The 15,223-nt window shown below is 38.1% G+C and overlaps 2 protein-coding genes and 1 non-coding gene across 24 annotated transcripts in view; 1 reads left to right on the top strand and 2 right to left on the bottom strand.

Annotated features, from left to right (window-relative positions):
- LOC111437774 (phospholipase A-2-activating protein) overlaps positions 1–3,731 on the bottom strand; it is a 14,213-nt gene extending 10,482 nt beyond the window's left edge. For both annotated transcript variants that reach the window (XR_002709490.1, XM_023075840.1), the window contains exons 1-4: positions 3,595–3,731; positions 3,126–3,448; positions 1,001–1,104; positions 150–218 (exon numbers count right to left, since the gene is read on the bottom strand). Coding sequence is in view for 1 of the 2 variants with exons in the window: in XM_023075840.1 (XP_022931608.1) it covers positions 150–218; positions 1,001–1,104; positions 3,126–3,448; positions 3,595–3,654 (556 nt within the window). In the remaining variant the exon portion in view is untranslated. The remainder of the gene's footprint in view (positions 1–149; positions 219–1,000; positions 1,105–3,125; positions 3,449–3,594) is intronic.
- Positions 3,732–9,037: 5,306 nt separating this feature from the next.
- LOC111437818 lies at positions 9,038–9,176 on the bottom strand. The gene has a single exon (XR_002709501.1). It is a non-coding gene; the product is annotated as a small nucleolar RNA Z247 (small nucleolar RNA).
- A 2,069-nt stretch (positions 9,177–11,245) lies between these two features.
- LOC111437804 (probable 1-acyl-sn-glycerol-3-phosphate acyltransferase 5) lies at positions 11,246–14,494 on the top strand. Of its 21 annotated transcripts, none has more exons than XM_023075889.1 (6): positions 11,246–11,372; positions 12,348–12,416; positions 12,603–12,705; positions 12,790–13,416; positions 13,593–13,723; positions 13,956–14,494. In XM_023075889.1, the coding sequence occupies exons 4-6, from the start codon at positions 12,860–12,862 to the stop codon at positions 14,387–14,389; spliced, it is 1,122 nt and encodes a 373-aa protein (XP_022931657.1). In that variant the 5' UTR covers positions 11,246–11,372; positions 12,348–12,416; positions 12,603–12,705; positions 12,790–12,859; the 3' UTR covers positions 14,390–14,494. The 21 variants fall into 21 exon arrangements, with proteins under 21 accessions (XP_022931657.1, XP_022931656.1, XP_022931650.1 ...); XM_023075888.1 differs by having other exon boundaries at positions 12,593–12,705; XM_023075886.1 differs by having other exon boundaries at positions 11,270–11,853.
- Positions 14,495–15,223: the final 729 nt, after the last annotated feature.

The raw sequence follows: 15,223 nt of genomic DNA, 5'->3' as shown, positions 1-15,223 counted from the left end.
AAAAAAAAAAAAAAAAAAAAAAAAAGTGAAGGTGCCATAATCCCTAATAATATAAGATAAGAAAATCCACCACTTGCAACTTAAAAATCAAATGCATACACATGAACCCACGAGGGGGATGGAGGGATGGAGGGACAAAGGGAGTAGACCTGTATGTCCTGAAAATGTCTTCAAACATGATTTCCCTCTCCAAAGCTTCAAAGTTGCATCACTTGAACCTAGACAAGAACATACAAATATCATATAATCAGAGTCTAAGATGAAGTCGAATACTTCTGAAATTGCACACGGAAATATATAAGAATAACAAAGTATAATAACTTATATTATGCGAATGAATTTATCATAAGGAAGAAGCAAAGAACAAAGGACTAATACCATAACCTCCCAAGACTTCTAGTCTAAGTAACCAGACAAAAGAGCCCTCCTTGATTCAAAAGAGCCTCTAACAGAACCAATGAAGAACATCGTTGAGGAAATGGATAGTATTCTCCTCTCTTTTTGGAAAAAAAAAAAAACTCTTTTCTAACCTTCATCCACTGCAATATCCCCTTACAGAGAATCAAAAAAGATTTCTCCACCAACCCCAAAGTTCAACACTCATCTACCAAAATCCGAAATGTCTAAGACAAAGCTTTTGCTTTGTATTCTTATCTCGGAAATCCCTGTAATTATATGACCTAACACAAACCAATTAGATGGGACTAAGATGTTTGATGTTTTCTTATTAAAGGCCATCAAAATTGTGTTTCTCGTACTTATTTTTTGTATATATATCTATGATGATACGTAAAGTAAATGGGGATTCCGAAGCCCTCCAATACGTAGATTGCATCAAAATCATACGGTTTGAAACATAACATAAATGTTGCTCGATCAAGACTCAATCACAGTGAAAGCCCTCAAAAATTTGAAACCATTATATACAAAGGGAGAGTGGGGGATAGGCTTATCCAAATTATAACTCAAATCAAACCCCAGTGCATGTTTGCAGTGGTACCTGTAACCAGCTCGCCTGATGGAAGCTTTATAACTGATTGAATTGCAGCATTATGAGCACCCCAAAACTCCACCACTTGGCCATTTCTCCACCGCCTTAGAGTACTGGAGTAAAGAAGCCAATACCACACGTTTTGTATTATAATTACAACAACGCAATGTGAGTGCTCAAAGCAAGAATGTTAGTAAAATGTCACAAACACTAGGCAGCAAACCTAGTACACCAAAAAGATTTGTGCACCAACGGAAAATTAGCTTCAATTTTGGTGAAAACTTAATCAAAATTAGAACCTTATCCATGCATGAACGTTGCTTTTTTTTTTTAAGGAACAGAAATGCATTGATAAAATAAAGCACCAACTCAAAGTCAAACCAAGTTACAATAGAGTCTTACAACGCATGGTAGTACTATAACTACAAAAGGAGTTGCAAGTTTATACTCAGAAATTGCTATAATAAAAACTAACTTTATTTAAGGATGAATGAAAACACAAAAGAAACGGCCTACAAGAAACATAAATGGCCAAAGCAAGAGCCCACAAAACAAAAATAAAAGTTGCAATCGTTATTAACTTTTTTCATTCCTTGAAAGATGAAAGAATATACAAATCCATAAAAAATAAAAAAATGAAAACAAATCAAACAAAAGCAAACAAACTACAAAAAAGACTTGCAATCCAATAAAACATCCCCTAACTGACAAGGTTGCAATAGTTAAGATTAAAATAAATAGATGGAATTATATATAGAGAAGCACACACATAAACATTGTAGGGAACAGCCAAAGAGAGGCATTGAAGTGAATCACACTTCAAAGCCTCCAAGACCCCTCAGCATCCCTAAAAATTCTTCTATTTTTCCCATAGCCCAATACTCCCAATAAACGTGAATAAAGTAGCTTATCAAAGAATCTGTCCACTGTTACTAAAAGGAGAACTAATGAGCATCGCCTTCATCATGTCCAATACACTCCAGAATGAGCCCGAACACCAAACGTTCAAGGCAAGTCTCAAATGTTCATAGGAAAGTGACACTTCCATAAAACATGATAAAATTCTTATGAGGTGCCCTTTCACCCATGCAACACTTGGTCCTATTACCATAGAGGAAAATCTTTGGGCAAAGTCCACGAAATTATCCTCCACAAAGCAGCCAATAAAGAAAAACAAACCTTCTTCAGGATCTTTGTTTCTTATGATCCAAAAAAGTTAAACCAAACAATTTTACCTTGCTTTTGGAACAATTAAAGCATGTTATCAGTGGGTTAGGGTGGATAAATTGACTAACCAAAGTAATAATGAATAGAGTTCCAACAATGATAGGTAATCGTGCCAATGTTGAGAGTAAAATCACAAGGGGCGATTAAGTTTCATTATAAGGCATAGCCCCAAGAACGGTATCTGAAGCAAGACTAAATGGATGGATGATGAAGTGAACCCCTATATCATCAAGCAATCGCTAGTGGCCAATTTTCGGAAAGTGACTCTAAGAAAGTAACAATGCTTAAAGACGGCTTTTTCATGAGCTAAGTGCAGTCGTCTTATGTAGGATTATGAGAAAGCAAGAAGCATTAGCACATGCCTTCTCCTAGTGAAGAGGTCATACATCTTGGTTTAATGAAGAAGCAAGGTGACTGCGAAACTCATTCAAGCAAATTAAAGCGATGAGCTCACACTAAATTCAAGATGCTTGGCCGAGAAATGAGGCCAGGCTAGATCTTCCGGTTCAAGCAAGTTAGCATGGAGTAGAGGCAAACCAAGCAAAGGTTGCCATGAGATGGTAAAACATGGGTAATCCTACACTACAGCTTGCCATTGTTGAGAGTAAAATCACATTGATGCTCGGTCTAAGATTATGACACCACTAATCTTTAAAGTTTCGAACTAATTGAGAGAAAACTCATATTAGAAACCGTTCCATTTTAAAGAAAAGGGGGTGTATGAAAACAACATCCTACCATGCAAGAACCTGAACATTCAAACTCAGTATGTTGCTATAGATTTCATCAAAACTAAGAGAGAAAAAAAAAAAAAAAAACAACCAAATCTTGGAATACATTTTGCTAACACCTGGTAAATTCTACTCCGAAACCCAGTGGAAGAGGCACAGATAGGAAACTAACTTACCAGTCAACAGAGGATGACACGATGTCACCACTATCCAATGCGATGCCAGTGACTTGCTGCTGATGGCCCTTAAGCGTCTGCACCCTCTCACCCGTTCTCAAGTCCCAAACAAAGACGAACGTATCCATGCCACCAGACACAATTCTCCCCTCCGGATACTGCTCATCCGGCGAAATCCACGCCAAAGGCCCCACAAAACTGGTATGCCCCAGCAAGATTTTCGATTGTTCGTACTTGCGTCCATCCAAATTCCAAAACCTCACAGTTCTGTCCCTCGACGAAGTGGCAATCCCCACATTTCCGCAGACGCAAATTCCACGAACCTAATGAACAAGTTCAGTAAGATTAAGATCAAATCTCGAGCGCAGGATTCGAAAACGACGTTGATATTGCAAGGGGAAGAATGTGGAATCAAAGTAATGAGAAAGCAATCAAGAAATCAGAAAGAAAAAAGAAATTGAGGTCTTACGTCGTCCTCGTGGCCCGTAAGCTCGCACCGTAACTTGTAATCATTGGAATTCGTCTCCATAGCAGCCTGAAACGGACGGAGAGGAGGGAGCAGAGGATTGGCTTGGTAGAGAAGTAAGATATGAATGAGTCTTGTACAGAGCCCATTTCCCCAATTTATAGAGTTGCCCCGCCCTCGGAGTTCTTTTTTCCTTTCTTTTCTTTCTTTTTCTTTCTTTTTCTTTCTTTTCTTTTTCCCTTTGGGAAAATAACGGACTACAAATGGGCTCTTAATGTAATTACAAGAAAAAAGAATTCACATTTTTTTAAAATAAATCTACAATTATATCGCCTTTAGTTGTCTCAATATCGATTTAGTTCCTCTTGATATCGATTTGGCCAAAAATCATGGATTCAAGCAAAAGAGAATGATACCTCTCGATCTAGATCTACATCTTGATATTAGTATATGGATACAGCTCTCATTATACATGAGATCCCACTTTGGTTCGAGACGGGAACGAAGCATGACGTTGGGCCTTGAAATGGGTGGATTGTGAGATCTCACATCGGTGGGACAGGGGGAATGAAACATTCTTTATAAGGGTGTGAAAATCTCTCCTTGTCATACGCGTTTTAAAAACCTTGAGGAGAAGCCTGAAAAAAAAAAAAAAAAGTCCAAAGATGACAATATCTGATAGCAGTGAGCTTGAGGGAAAAGCCCAAAGACGACAATATCTGGTAGCACTCAACTTGGTTGTTACATTATGGTTCTCGCAAGTATGGCAAAAAAACTTCTCTCTAACATACCCGTTTTAAAAACCTTGAGGGGAAGCTCAAATACGACAATATCGGCTAGCGGTGAGCTTGGGCAGTTACATTATGATTCTCGCAAGAGGACAATATTTGATAGCGGTGAACTTAGGTTGTTACATTATGGTTCTAGCATCTATGGAAAAAATACCTCTCCCTCATGTATAGGTTTTAAAAATCTTGAGAGAAGAGAAAACCTAAATAGGACAATATTTTTTAGCGTTGAACTTGGGCTATTACATTATGGTTCTCACAATTAAAAACCTTGAGGTGAAGCCCGAAAGGGAAAGCTCAAAGAGGATAATATCGGTCAGTAGTGAACTTTGGCTATTACATTATGATTCTCGCAACTATCACAAAAAACTTCTCCGTAATAGACGCGTTTTAAAATTTTTAGACAAGCCCAAAGAGGACAATATCCGTTAGCAGTGAGCTTGTATTGTTTGGGCTCTTACACTATGATTCTCACAACTATGGCAAAAATTTCTAGAAGAAATACTAACTCAGATCCAAATGTCATTCTTCCTTGATGCCACTTCATCCAATCTTGTTTTCGATTCATGAAAAGGGTCACGATTTATGTACAAGGTCCCGTAGTCATTTACGATACAATAAATATGGCGTATAAGAAAATACCCGATAAATACGAGATTGAAGAGAGTTGGAGAATATAGATAAGAAGATGATAAAAACCCTAAACCCTAATTATGGTTTTAATATTTTTAATCAATGTGAAAAAAAGTCGATTAAAAAAGTAAGAAAGATGAGGAAGAAGAAAGAAAAAATAGTCGAGATTAAAATATAGTACTTTTTAGGTCTAGTTTGAATGGCACAATGACGTTTATGGGTCACGGCTTCATATATATATATATATATAGAAGATGTGTACAATGAAGATTACATGTCTAGGCCTTGATCTACGACAACAAACCAGGAAATCAGGAGATGCAGCTCCAAGAATAGAGGATTCTCCTACTATGTATGGATATAACCTTCTACGTTTAACGCCCCCCTCAATCTGGACGATTTACTACTAAGTTTAGATTGCGCTGAAAATTGCTAAAAGAAGGAGCTGGCAGTGGCTTTGTCATGATATCGGCGAGCTAATCTTTGGAAGATTAGTCGCACATCAAGCTGACGAGTCGATACTCATTCACGAACGAAGTGATAATCAACCTCAACATGATTCGTCCGTCGATGAAAGATTGGATTGGTGGACAAATAGGTGGCACCAATGTTGTCACACCACAGGCCAGGCACTTGCACTTGCGAAATCTCAAGCTCACGCAAGAGGACTTGGATCCAGATTAATTCGGTAGTGGCATTAGCAACCGCCTTGTATTCGACCTTCATGCTAGAACGAGAAACTGTTGATTATTTCATTGAACTCCAAGAGATAAGATTGTCATCAAAGAAGATCACATAGCCTCCAATGCTTCAACGGTCATCAAGATTCCCGACCCAAACAGCATCCGAGAAGGCACTAAGCAAATCAGTGCTGGACTTTGTAAAACACAAGCCCATATCAATAGTGTCATGTAGATAACAGAGAATCCGTTTGACCGTTGTCCAATGTTAGAAGTCGAGGAGGACATGAACTGGCACACTCTATTGACAAAGAAGGAGATATCAAGACATGTCAGAGACAAATATTGGAGAGCACCAACGACACTCCGATGTCGAGTAGTATCCTTAGGAGAGAGCTTTTCACCACCATCCAATAACAACTTCTCACTAGGAAGCACAGGCATGGGCACACATTTGGAGATGAGCATATTGGTTATGGACAATAAATCTTGGATGTATTTATGCTGTGTCAGAACAAGTCCATTCGAAGTATGACAGACCTCAATCCCAAGAAAATAACTTAAAGCGCCAAGATACTTGACAGCAAAATCATCTCGAAGTTGTGTAAGAAGTTTCGCAGTAGCCATAGAAGATGAGTTGATGTTAATAATGTCATCAACATAGATGAGGGTATACATCCAAATGCCTGCCTTGTTAAAAATGAAAAGAGAGACATCAGTCTTTCAAGGTGTAAAATCCAACTGTAATAGTTTGGAGCTAAGGCGAGAAAACCACGCACGTGGAGCTTGTTTGAGGCCATAAAGCGACTTATCCAGCTTGCAGAGATAACCAAGATGTTGAGAATCCACACATCCAGGTGCTGCTTCATATAAACATCTTAATTAAGAAGACCATGAAGAAAAATATTCTGAATATCAATTTGCCGAATAGCCCAACCACAAGAAGCAACAAGAGATAGTAAGAGTCGAATGGTAGTGGGCTTAACAACCGGATTGAAGGTATCATCATAATCAACGCCATACTGTTGTTTAAACCATTAAGCAACCAGGCGTGCTTTGTAGCGATCAATAGAGTCATCTGGCTTTTGTTTGAGTTTGAAAACTCATTTGCAATCAATAACGTTAAGACTAGCACGAAGAGGAACTAAGTGTCATGTCTTATTTTTTAGAAGTGCGTGAAATTCATCATTCATTGCCACTAGAGGGGATGCTTCATAGTAGTAATATGTGAAATAGGTTCTGAGGTAGAAGATCGAACCACAAAATATGTTACTGTTCCATCTGTACGCACCTTGAGTTGCTTAATATTGTGCTTCAATCGAGTACCATATGGATGAGCAGTAGGTGTAGGATCCACAGTTGAGGGGACAATCGTACCAGACGTTGTGAGGGGAGCAGCCAGTGCTATAGCAGTCGGTCGACCAGCAGTTGAGGACTCGACCGGGCATTGCGCACTCCGAGGTAAGCTAGGAGACTGGTCCCCAGGATCAAAGCCCAGAGAATTCGAGTGGGGCCCAGGCAATGCGGGAATAACATCTGCTGGCGGAGGATCTGAGGCCCTAATCATTGGCGAAACAACCGATGCCGATTTGCGTGACAGCGACACGGAGGATTGCAGTAGCAATCTGATGTGGGCACCAGATTTTTTGCATCCAAAGAGTTAGTAGGCACAACTATATGCATATGATCATGCTCCAAATTAGTATTATTGTTACCCAAATACAAGGTGCGCAAATCAGGGGCATTGTGTGTCGACTTACAAGGTTGGGGAAGAATTGGGTGGGGCTCTCTTGAACAGAAAAACATTCTCATCAAATATGACGTCTCTATAAATATAGACACAACCAGACTCGGTGTCAAGGCACTTATACCCTTTAGGTAAAGAATTGTAGCCTAGAAAGACACATTCTTAGATCGAAAAGAGAGCTTTTGTTTGTTATAAGGGCGAAGATGAGGCCAACAAGCACACCAAAAAACTTTGAATAAGGAGTAATTGGGTGGGGTATGAAAAAGACGCTCTAAGGGGCATTTGTTATCGATGATACGAGTAGGAAGACAATTGATGAGATATGTGGCTGTAAGAAACTCGTCATCCCAAAATTTAATAGGTACATCAGAGCTAGAAGGGCTAGACCAGTTTCAACAATATAACGGTGGTTGCGTTTAGCAGACCCACTTTGTTGATGCGTATAAGGACACGAAACATGATGAGCAATTCCAAGGGAACGAAAAAATGTGTTACAAATTTTCTGATATTCTTCACCCCAATCAGACTGGACACACATGATTTTAGTATCCAAGAGGCGCTCAATAGGAGCTTGGAACTGCAAAAGTATACGAGGAGCTTCTGTACAAACATGCATCAAATAGATCCATGAAAATTTATTGAAATCATCAATGAAGCTGATATAATATTTAAATCTCCCAATAGATGGAGATGTAGGACCCCAAACATCAGAAAAAATCAGTTCCAAAGGTGACGAAGACAAATGAGAAGAACTAGTGTATGGTAACTGATGACTTTTTGCTAACTGACACGCATTAAAAACTGGCAAAGGTGACTCGCTAGCACACGAAATATTATTGAGATGCAAAATTGACTTTACTACTTGAGATGAAGAATGTCCAAGATGTGCATGCCACTGGGCGTGACTAGTAGATCTGCTCACTAAGGTGTGTTTGAGATCATCAACATTAGATAGCTTGATAGGATAGAGACCAAATTCACACCTCCTGTCTAGAAGACTTTTCCTCGACCGTCGATCCTTAATAGAAAAATGTCAAGGATGTTATTCAAAGAATACGTCATTATCAAGGGAAAATTTATGAAGGGAAAGATGTTTGAAAATTTCAAGCACATGCAAAATATTACGTCGAGAGGACAAGCAATAATATTAATTGAAGAATGACCAGTATGCAAAATTCGCAAACCTACTCCATTGCCGACTTGAACTTTTTCACCTCCATGATAGCGTTCACGCACAACGAAACAATCCAGGTCACTAATGATATAATCAGTGGTGTCTATGTTGTTGTACCAATTTGGATCAATCTTGTAGGAGTAAGTAGCTATCAGTGCCGCAGAAGGAGGTTCATCTTGATAGGACTCATCCATCCTATACCAGCAGTGAACGACAGTATGCCCCACTTTACCGCAGATCTGGTAGGAAGGACGAGCAGAAGGGTCACGACGATCACCAGCAGAACGAGAGGGTGCGCCACCTCGAGAATAGCTACGACCACGATCCCCACACCCACGGTTCTTCTGTTGACCACCACGACCAGCATAACTGGCCAAAGATCTAGGATTTAACTGAAGTTCGGCCTGGTGTTGTAGTTGGCGAGCTTCAAATGCCATTAGATGTGCAAATACATCATCAAGTGTGAGAGCTTCACTCTTGGTAGTCATCGAGATGACGAATGGATCATAGTATGGGCCAAGATCAGTGAGGAGATACACGATCACATCATCATCCCACAAGGCAGAGCCGACGGCGGCCAGCCCTTTGATATTGCGAAAATAACCTGCAGCAAAAAGATCGCATTTCTTGAACATGACAAGCTCAACACGGATCTGAACAGTGCGAGCATGAGTTGACGATGAAAACATCCGCTACAGAGTATCCCACACCTCCTTGGACATAGTAGCGGCAACCACATCGCGAAGAATCTTCTCAGATATGGAGGAGAGAAGACCGCTAAGTATCAGTTGATCCTAATCATACCACTGATCATAGGTCAGATTAGAGACCATGTTAGCATCAGCAGCGGTTGAGGAAGGGACCAGCTTGGCAAGTGCGACAATGGTGCCATCGAGTTAGCCCATAAGGTTTGTACTCCGTAAGTAGGGAAGAGCCCTAGTGGAAAGGGGAAGAAGTGACCATGAATATTATTACATGTTTGCCTAAAACCCGGTCAGGAATTATAGTGATATGGGTTGTTGTGAACAAACTAACTAAGACAGCTCATTTTATACCGGGGAAGTCAACATATTTAGTTGATAAATTGGTGCAATTGTATTTAAAAGAAATTATACGCTTGCATGGTGTACTAGTTTCGGTTGTGTGAGATAAAGCACACGATTTACTTCTTGATTTTGGAAGAGTCTTTCACGAGACACTTGATACACAACTGAAATTTAGTACAACATTTCATCCTCAAACACATGGGCAAACGGAGAGATTAAACTAGATTATTGAAGACATGTTGCGTACCTGCATATTAGATTTTTAGAGGTAGTTGAGATAACCATCTATATTTGATAAAGGTAGTTATGAGGCAACTATTTAGATGACGAAGGCTTTATGGACCTACTGGGAGTAGGTAGGCAACCAAAAGTTATGTCACAATGGATGCTAACAACTAATGAGGCGATATAGAAAATTAGGAAGAGAAACCTAACTGCTCAAAGCCGTCAAAAGAGTTATGATGACATTAGAAGAAAATATCTGGAGATTATCGTGGGGATCATGTATTTTTAACGATCGCATCTGTTCGTGGTATATTGTGATCCGACAAAAGGGGAAAACTTAGTCCATGATTTATTGGACATTTCGAGGTTCTCAAGAGAGTTGGCCCAGTAGCTTGCAGATATGCATTACCATCAACATTGGATACGGTACACAACGTTTTTCATGTTTTGATGCTGTTGGAAGTATTACCCTTAATTTTCTTACCCTAATTAGTGACGTCACCATGTACATATTTAAATCATATACACAAAAAAAACTTATAATAAATACTCTTAAAATAAAGCGATAGATTTACATATTCAATTCAAAATAAGAATATATAAATAACTTAGTTTTTTAACCTTAAATAAAATTAAATAAAACACCTAGGACCCTATCATGATCTATCCTGACTTCTATGGAGCTTTTATTGGCATCCGCACTTGGGAGCTTTACCTTAAAATACTCGAGCCAATCCATTGTTAGGGTTAGCAACGCAATCACACACATATATCATATTTGAAAATTTTGTGACCTCGATATTTTCTCTTCTACAAGCTCAATTCTCACGTTACTCTATGATCCCGTCCTAAATCAAATAAATAAATAAGAGAAATCAATCAAAATAGATTAAAAAAAAAATGAAAGGGATGATATAAATAAAAAATAAAATCAGGAGGTTTTATGATAAACTCGAATATATTTAATATATATATATATTAAAAATAGTCTTAAATAAAAACTGGACAAATAAATAAAATACTGACAAGTGATTAGAAAAGTACAACAATGAAGTATAAAATTAATTAGGTGTTAATGAATGTGCCTGTAGGTTTCCTACTGAGAAAATTAATTTATTAAAATAATTTTAATTAATTAGATTTTACTTTAAAATAAAATTAGAAAATTTCAATGTTACCCCCGACGCTCTTCTCTCTCTTCTGCAGACGCTGTTGCCCGTGACAACAACGAAGCAAGGCGGAAGGAGGGCGGTGGCAAGATCGTAGTTTCAAACTCTCGATTGTCCTTTTCAGTAAATTGTATAAATCAACCTGACACGCAACCAACGCTCCAGAAAATTCAGCGAGTACCGGAGCGCCTATAAATCACCTCTCCAAGAAAAGAATCTTTGACACTGTTATCGGTCCAGAAATTTCTTCACCTCGTTTTCTCACTTCACCTTGCTGTGAAGTTCATCGTCAAATCCTGAGGCGGTCAATGCATTTGAGGTAAGCCACTTACTTATCGCCATTTTGTTTTTCCCCCATTACGACAGTTTCTATTTGGTTCCTGAGAAACTGCCGCGAAAATCTAGTGCTCTTTGTCTCATTTCTCAGTTTGCTGAACCTACGAGAACATGCATAAATGTTCGACTGTTTTTTTCTTCTTGCCGATTTTTTCGGTGTTGTGGTGTATTCTGACACGTGGTGATTTGATCGCTCGGATTTTTGTGCGAGTAAACAGGATTTGGAATAATTTTTCTTTTGTCGAATCGGATTTATGTCCATTGGCTTTGTATTTTATCGTAAATGTATTAAACTTTTGTTCTGTGATTTTCGAGATCATGCACATCTTGTTGTGAATGTATGATTCGATTATATTTGGATTTCTGGATTCGCATTAAGCTGTGTGATCCTATTTTGTTGGCTGTGGACTTGTGATCGATCAGGGAACAAAAGATGAAGATCTTATCTTAGCGAGCACTAGCAAGTAAGATATTTGCTTGTGCGGTTCGTCGTTCATTTGCCTTTATTTGTTCGTCTATACCAAATTTATACGAATCCTATTATTGTATTCTATCGCATCCATTGATTTTGGTCTTTTCTCATAGGAATGTTGCGATAACAGTGTAAGCACTACATGGATGAGTTTTTGCTTCAAATCGTGTTATTTTCTCTCTTACTGTAACGATTGTTGGTCGTATTTAAGACAATATGTAAGACAAGTACCAGAAGTGATGAGATAGAGGGAAAATGTGGAATGTTATGGATTTCTTTCTTTTCTGGAACATCGAACCCCATTGTACTAACTAGTAACTATGTATATAGTAAGTTTCTTCAGTTCTGAAGTTTGCAAGGAACGACGGTAGGGTAATGTAGGACGAAAGGAGTAAAGAAACTTAAAAACCAAATTATTTTACCTGGAGAAATAACTACGTGTGAATCAAGAAATGCTGTATGATTCTATCCTCCTTCCCATGGCAGGATTTTTGTCTCTGACAATAAGTGAATTGAGATGAATATTATGAGGAAAAGGGAGTCATTACCTTTGAGGTTGGTGGAATCAACAATGGCACTTAATGCTGCTTCACCAGGCATTAGCTCTGGACTGATGCGGCATTTATTACTTTCTTGCTCTTTTCTTTCTTTTCGTGAGGTTTTGTATATTTTCAGTTCTTGATCTTGTATAATCTATTATATGTACTTTCCATTCTAATTTAATTGTTTAGTTTCATATAGAGCATTTTAGAGGAATTTATCCACAGCTAAATGATTCTGTATTAGAACCATATCACTCTCACGAGCCACAACTGTATTCCAACGGGCACCACCTCGCTGAAAAGTGAGAAGTTCAGGTCATACTATTAATTGAGTCAATGAGATATACCTTCATGTCCTAATCACTCTGTGTTGCCTTCTTAATCAGGAGACCCACTAATCTCTGGTGATAGTGGGAATACGTTTGTTCTGGATATTGTGAATGATTCAAAGAGGGTATGGAAGTCAAGGATGTTGAAATGAGGGATCGCACCCTAACTCCAGCTAGGCTGTTCAGGGGTCTGTTGTGCTTACTGGTGCTTCTTTTAACAGCATTTATGATGTTAGTATTCTATGGTTTTATCAGTGCCATTTTTGTTCGAGTATTCAGCATACATTATAGTCGAAAAGCTACTTCCTTCTTCTTTGGTTCTTGGTTAGCTGTGTGGCCTTTTCTGTTTGAGAAAATTAACAAAACGAAAGTTATTTTTTCTGGAGAAATGGTCCCAGCAAGGGAGCGTGTCTTGATTATTGCAAACCATAGAACAGAAGTTGATTGGATGTACCTGTGGGATCTTGCAATACGAAAAGGACAACTAGGGTACATAAAGTATATACTCAAGAGCAGTTTGATGAAGCTACCAGTATTTGGCTGGGGATTTCACATATTAGAGTTCATCTCTGTGGAAAGAAAATGGGAGGTTGATGAATCAACAATGCGCCAAATGCTTTCAACTTTCAAGGATGACCATGATCCCTTATGGCTTGCCCTTTTCCCTGAAGGCACAGATTTCACGTAATTACTTGCACATCCCAGTTCCATTTTTCTTCCTTGCTTGGAAAAATATTACTATTGCCGTTATGTAATGGTATTTGTGCTTAGTATCTCCACCATTCAAGCCTTGCTTTTCTTGTTTATTCTGATAGAAACTCTCTAATAAGCTTCACGTTACTCTTTTCTGTTTTGTGTAGTGAACAGAAGCGCATTCGAAGTCAAAAGTATGCAGCAGAAAATGGTTTGCCCATCTTGAAAAACCTGTTGCTTCCCAAAACAAAGGGCTTCCATACGTGCGTACAGGATTTGAGGCAATGTCTAGATGCAGGTACTCTCCATCTCTGTCTTTTGCTGCTTAAAATGTTTCTTCCATCTCTTTCCCTAGTTTAGAGCATCGAAGTTGTTGAACTAAATACATGGTAGCTAAAATTTAGATACCCCAAAGGAACTGATATGGTGGTATGGTCCGTGGATTGCACCAATAGTTTCAAAATTGGAAACAAAAGGAGATCTTACTTGTCAAGTATAGAATCTGAGGAGTTTCATTTTTTCTCATGTAGTTTATGATGTGACCATCGGTTACAAACATCGGTGCCCCTCTTTATTGGACAATGTCTTTGGTTTAGAACCTTCTGAAGTTCATATACACATCCAACGCATTCCTATTGACAACATTCCAACTACAGAAAATGAAGTTGCCAATTGGCTAATGGACACATTCAGCAATAAGGACCAATTACTTGACAAATTTCATTCTCAAGGTCATTTTCCCCATGAAGGAACTGAAGGGGATCTCTCAACCATGAAGTGTCTTGTTTCCATCACCACTCTAATGGTCCTAACCTCCTTATCTACATACTTAACCTTTTTTTCATCCATCTGGTTCAAAATCTATGTATTATTCGCCTGTTCCTATCTGGCCTTCGCTACCCGTTTCAACATTCGACCAATGCCAATTTTCCGCCGTAAAAAAATCGTCTTGAAACTTGATTGATCGAAGGGAGCGGATGTGTAGTATTAAAAAATGTATTACAAGACTATATAGACTACGGTTTAAATATGTAATATCAAAGGATATTATCTTCAATTTTGCAAGTTTGTAGAACATTAGTATTAGTTGACCTCTCTCTTTCTTTACTATATGGAAAAATAATTCTGCCATCATGTGTCGGGGAACTAGTCGGACTTGATCTTGGAGCGAGTTTGGAATAGTATATATGTATATCTATATTTATATACATATACATACAAATACTACTTTCAAAGGAAAAGTTGGGTGTAGAAGTAGTTTTCGGGAAGAGAAAAGTTAAATAAATGCTTCTTCCAAGCATACTTTTGAAGGTATTTTTATAATGTTATTAAAATAGAGGTATTTTTATTATGATTATTTTTTTCTCTTGTCGTGTAGCTAAATATTGTAGTGCCCCCATGATGATGCCTTTAATTGATTCAAAGGAATTTTCTTTTTCTATACTATCTTTAGAAGTCGTCAGGCATATTCTAGCTACTTAATCATTCGAGAAGGTATGTATTTATGTTTAATCTACTTAAAAGTAGAAAAGGACAAAGTTCAGAATTTGGAAGGGAAAATTTAAATCAATTGAACTTCTACTTTCTTGGTTTCAATAAAATAAAATTATATATAGCGTCTACTGCCTCCCAACCCTTAGTTTAATTGCGACACCTCTAAATTAGTTAGATAATTTTTTTTTTTTTTTAGATTACCATTTTAAAACTTGTTTTCTTACGTGGCCTGAAAAAAGGCCTTCTAAATCTTAAAACCTTGTTAAATGAAGTAGGAACTTTTTTTTTTTTTTTTTTTTTTTTT

The sequence above is a fragment of the Cucurbita moschata genome, unplaced genomic scaffold (assembly GCF_002738365.1).
Source record: "Cucurbita moschata cultivar Rifu unplaced genomic scaffold, Cmos_1.0 Cmo_Scf00066, whole genome shotgun sequence".
Lineage (NCBI taxonomy): Eukaryota > Viridiplantae > Streptophyta > Magnoliopsida > Cucurbitales > Cucurbitaceae > Cucurbita > Cucurbita moschata.
Note: the sequence above shows the minus strand (reverse complement) of the source record. Positions and strands in the feature narration are given on the sequence as shown.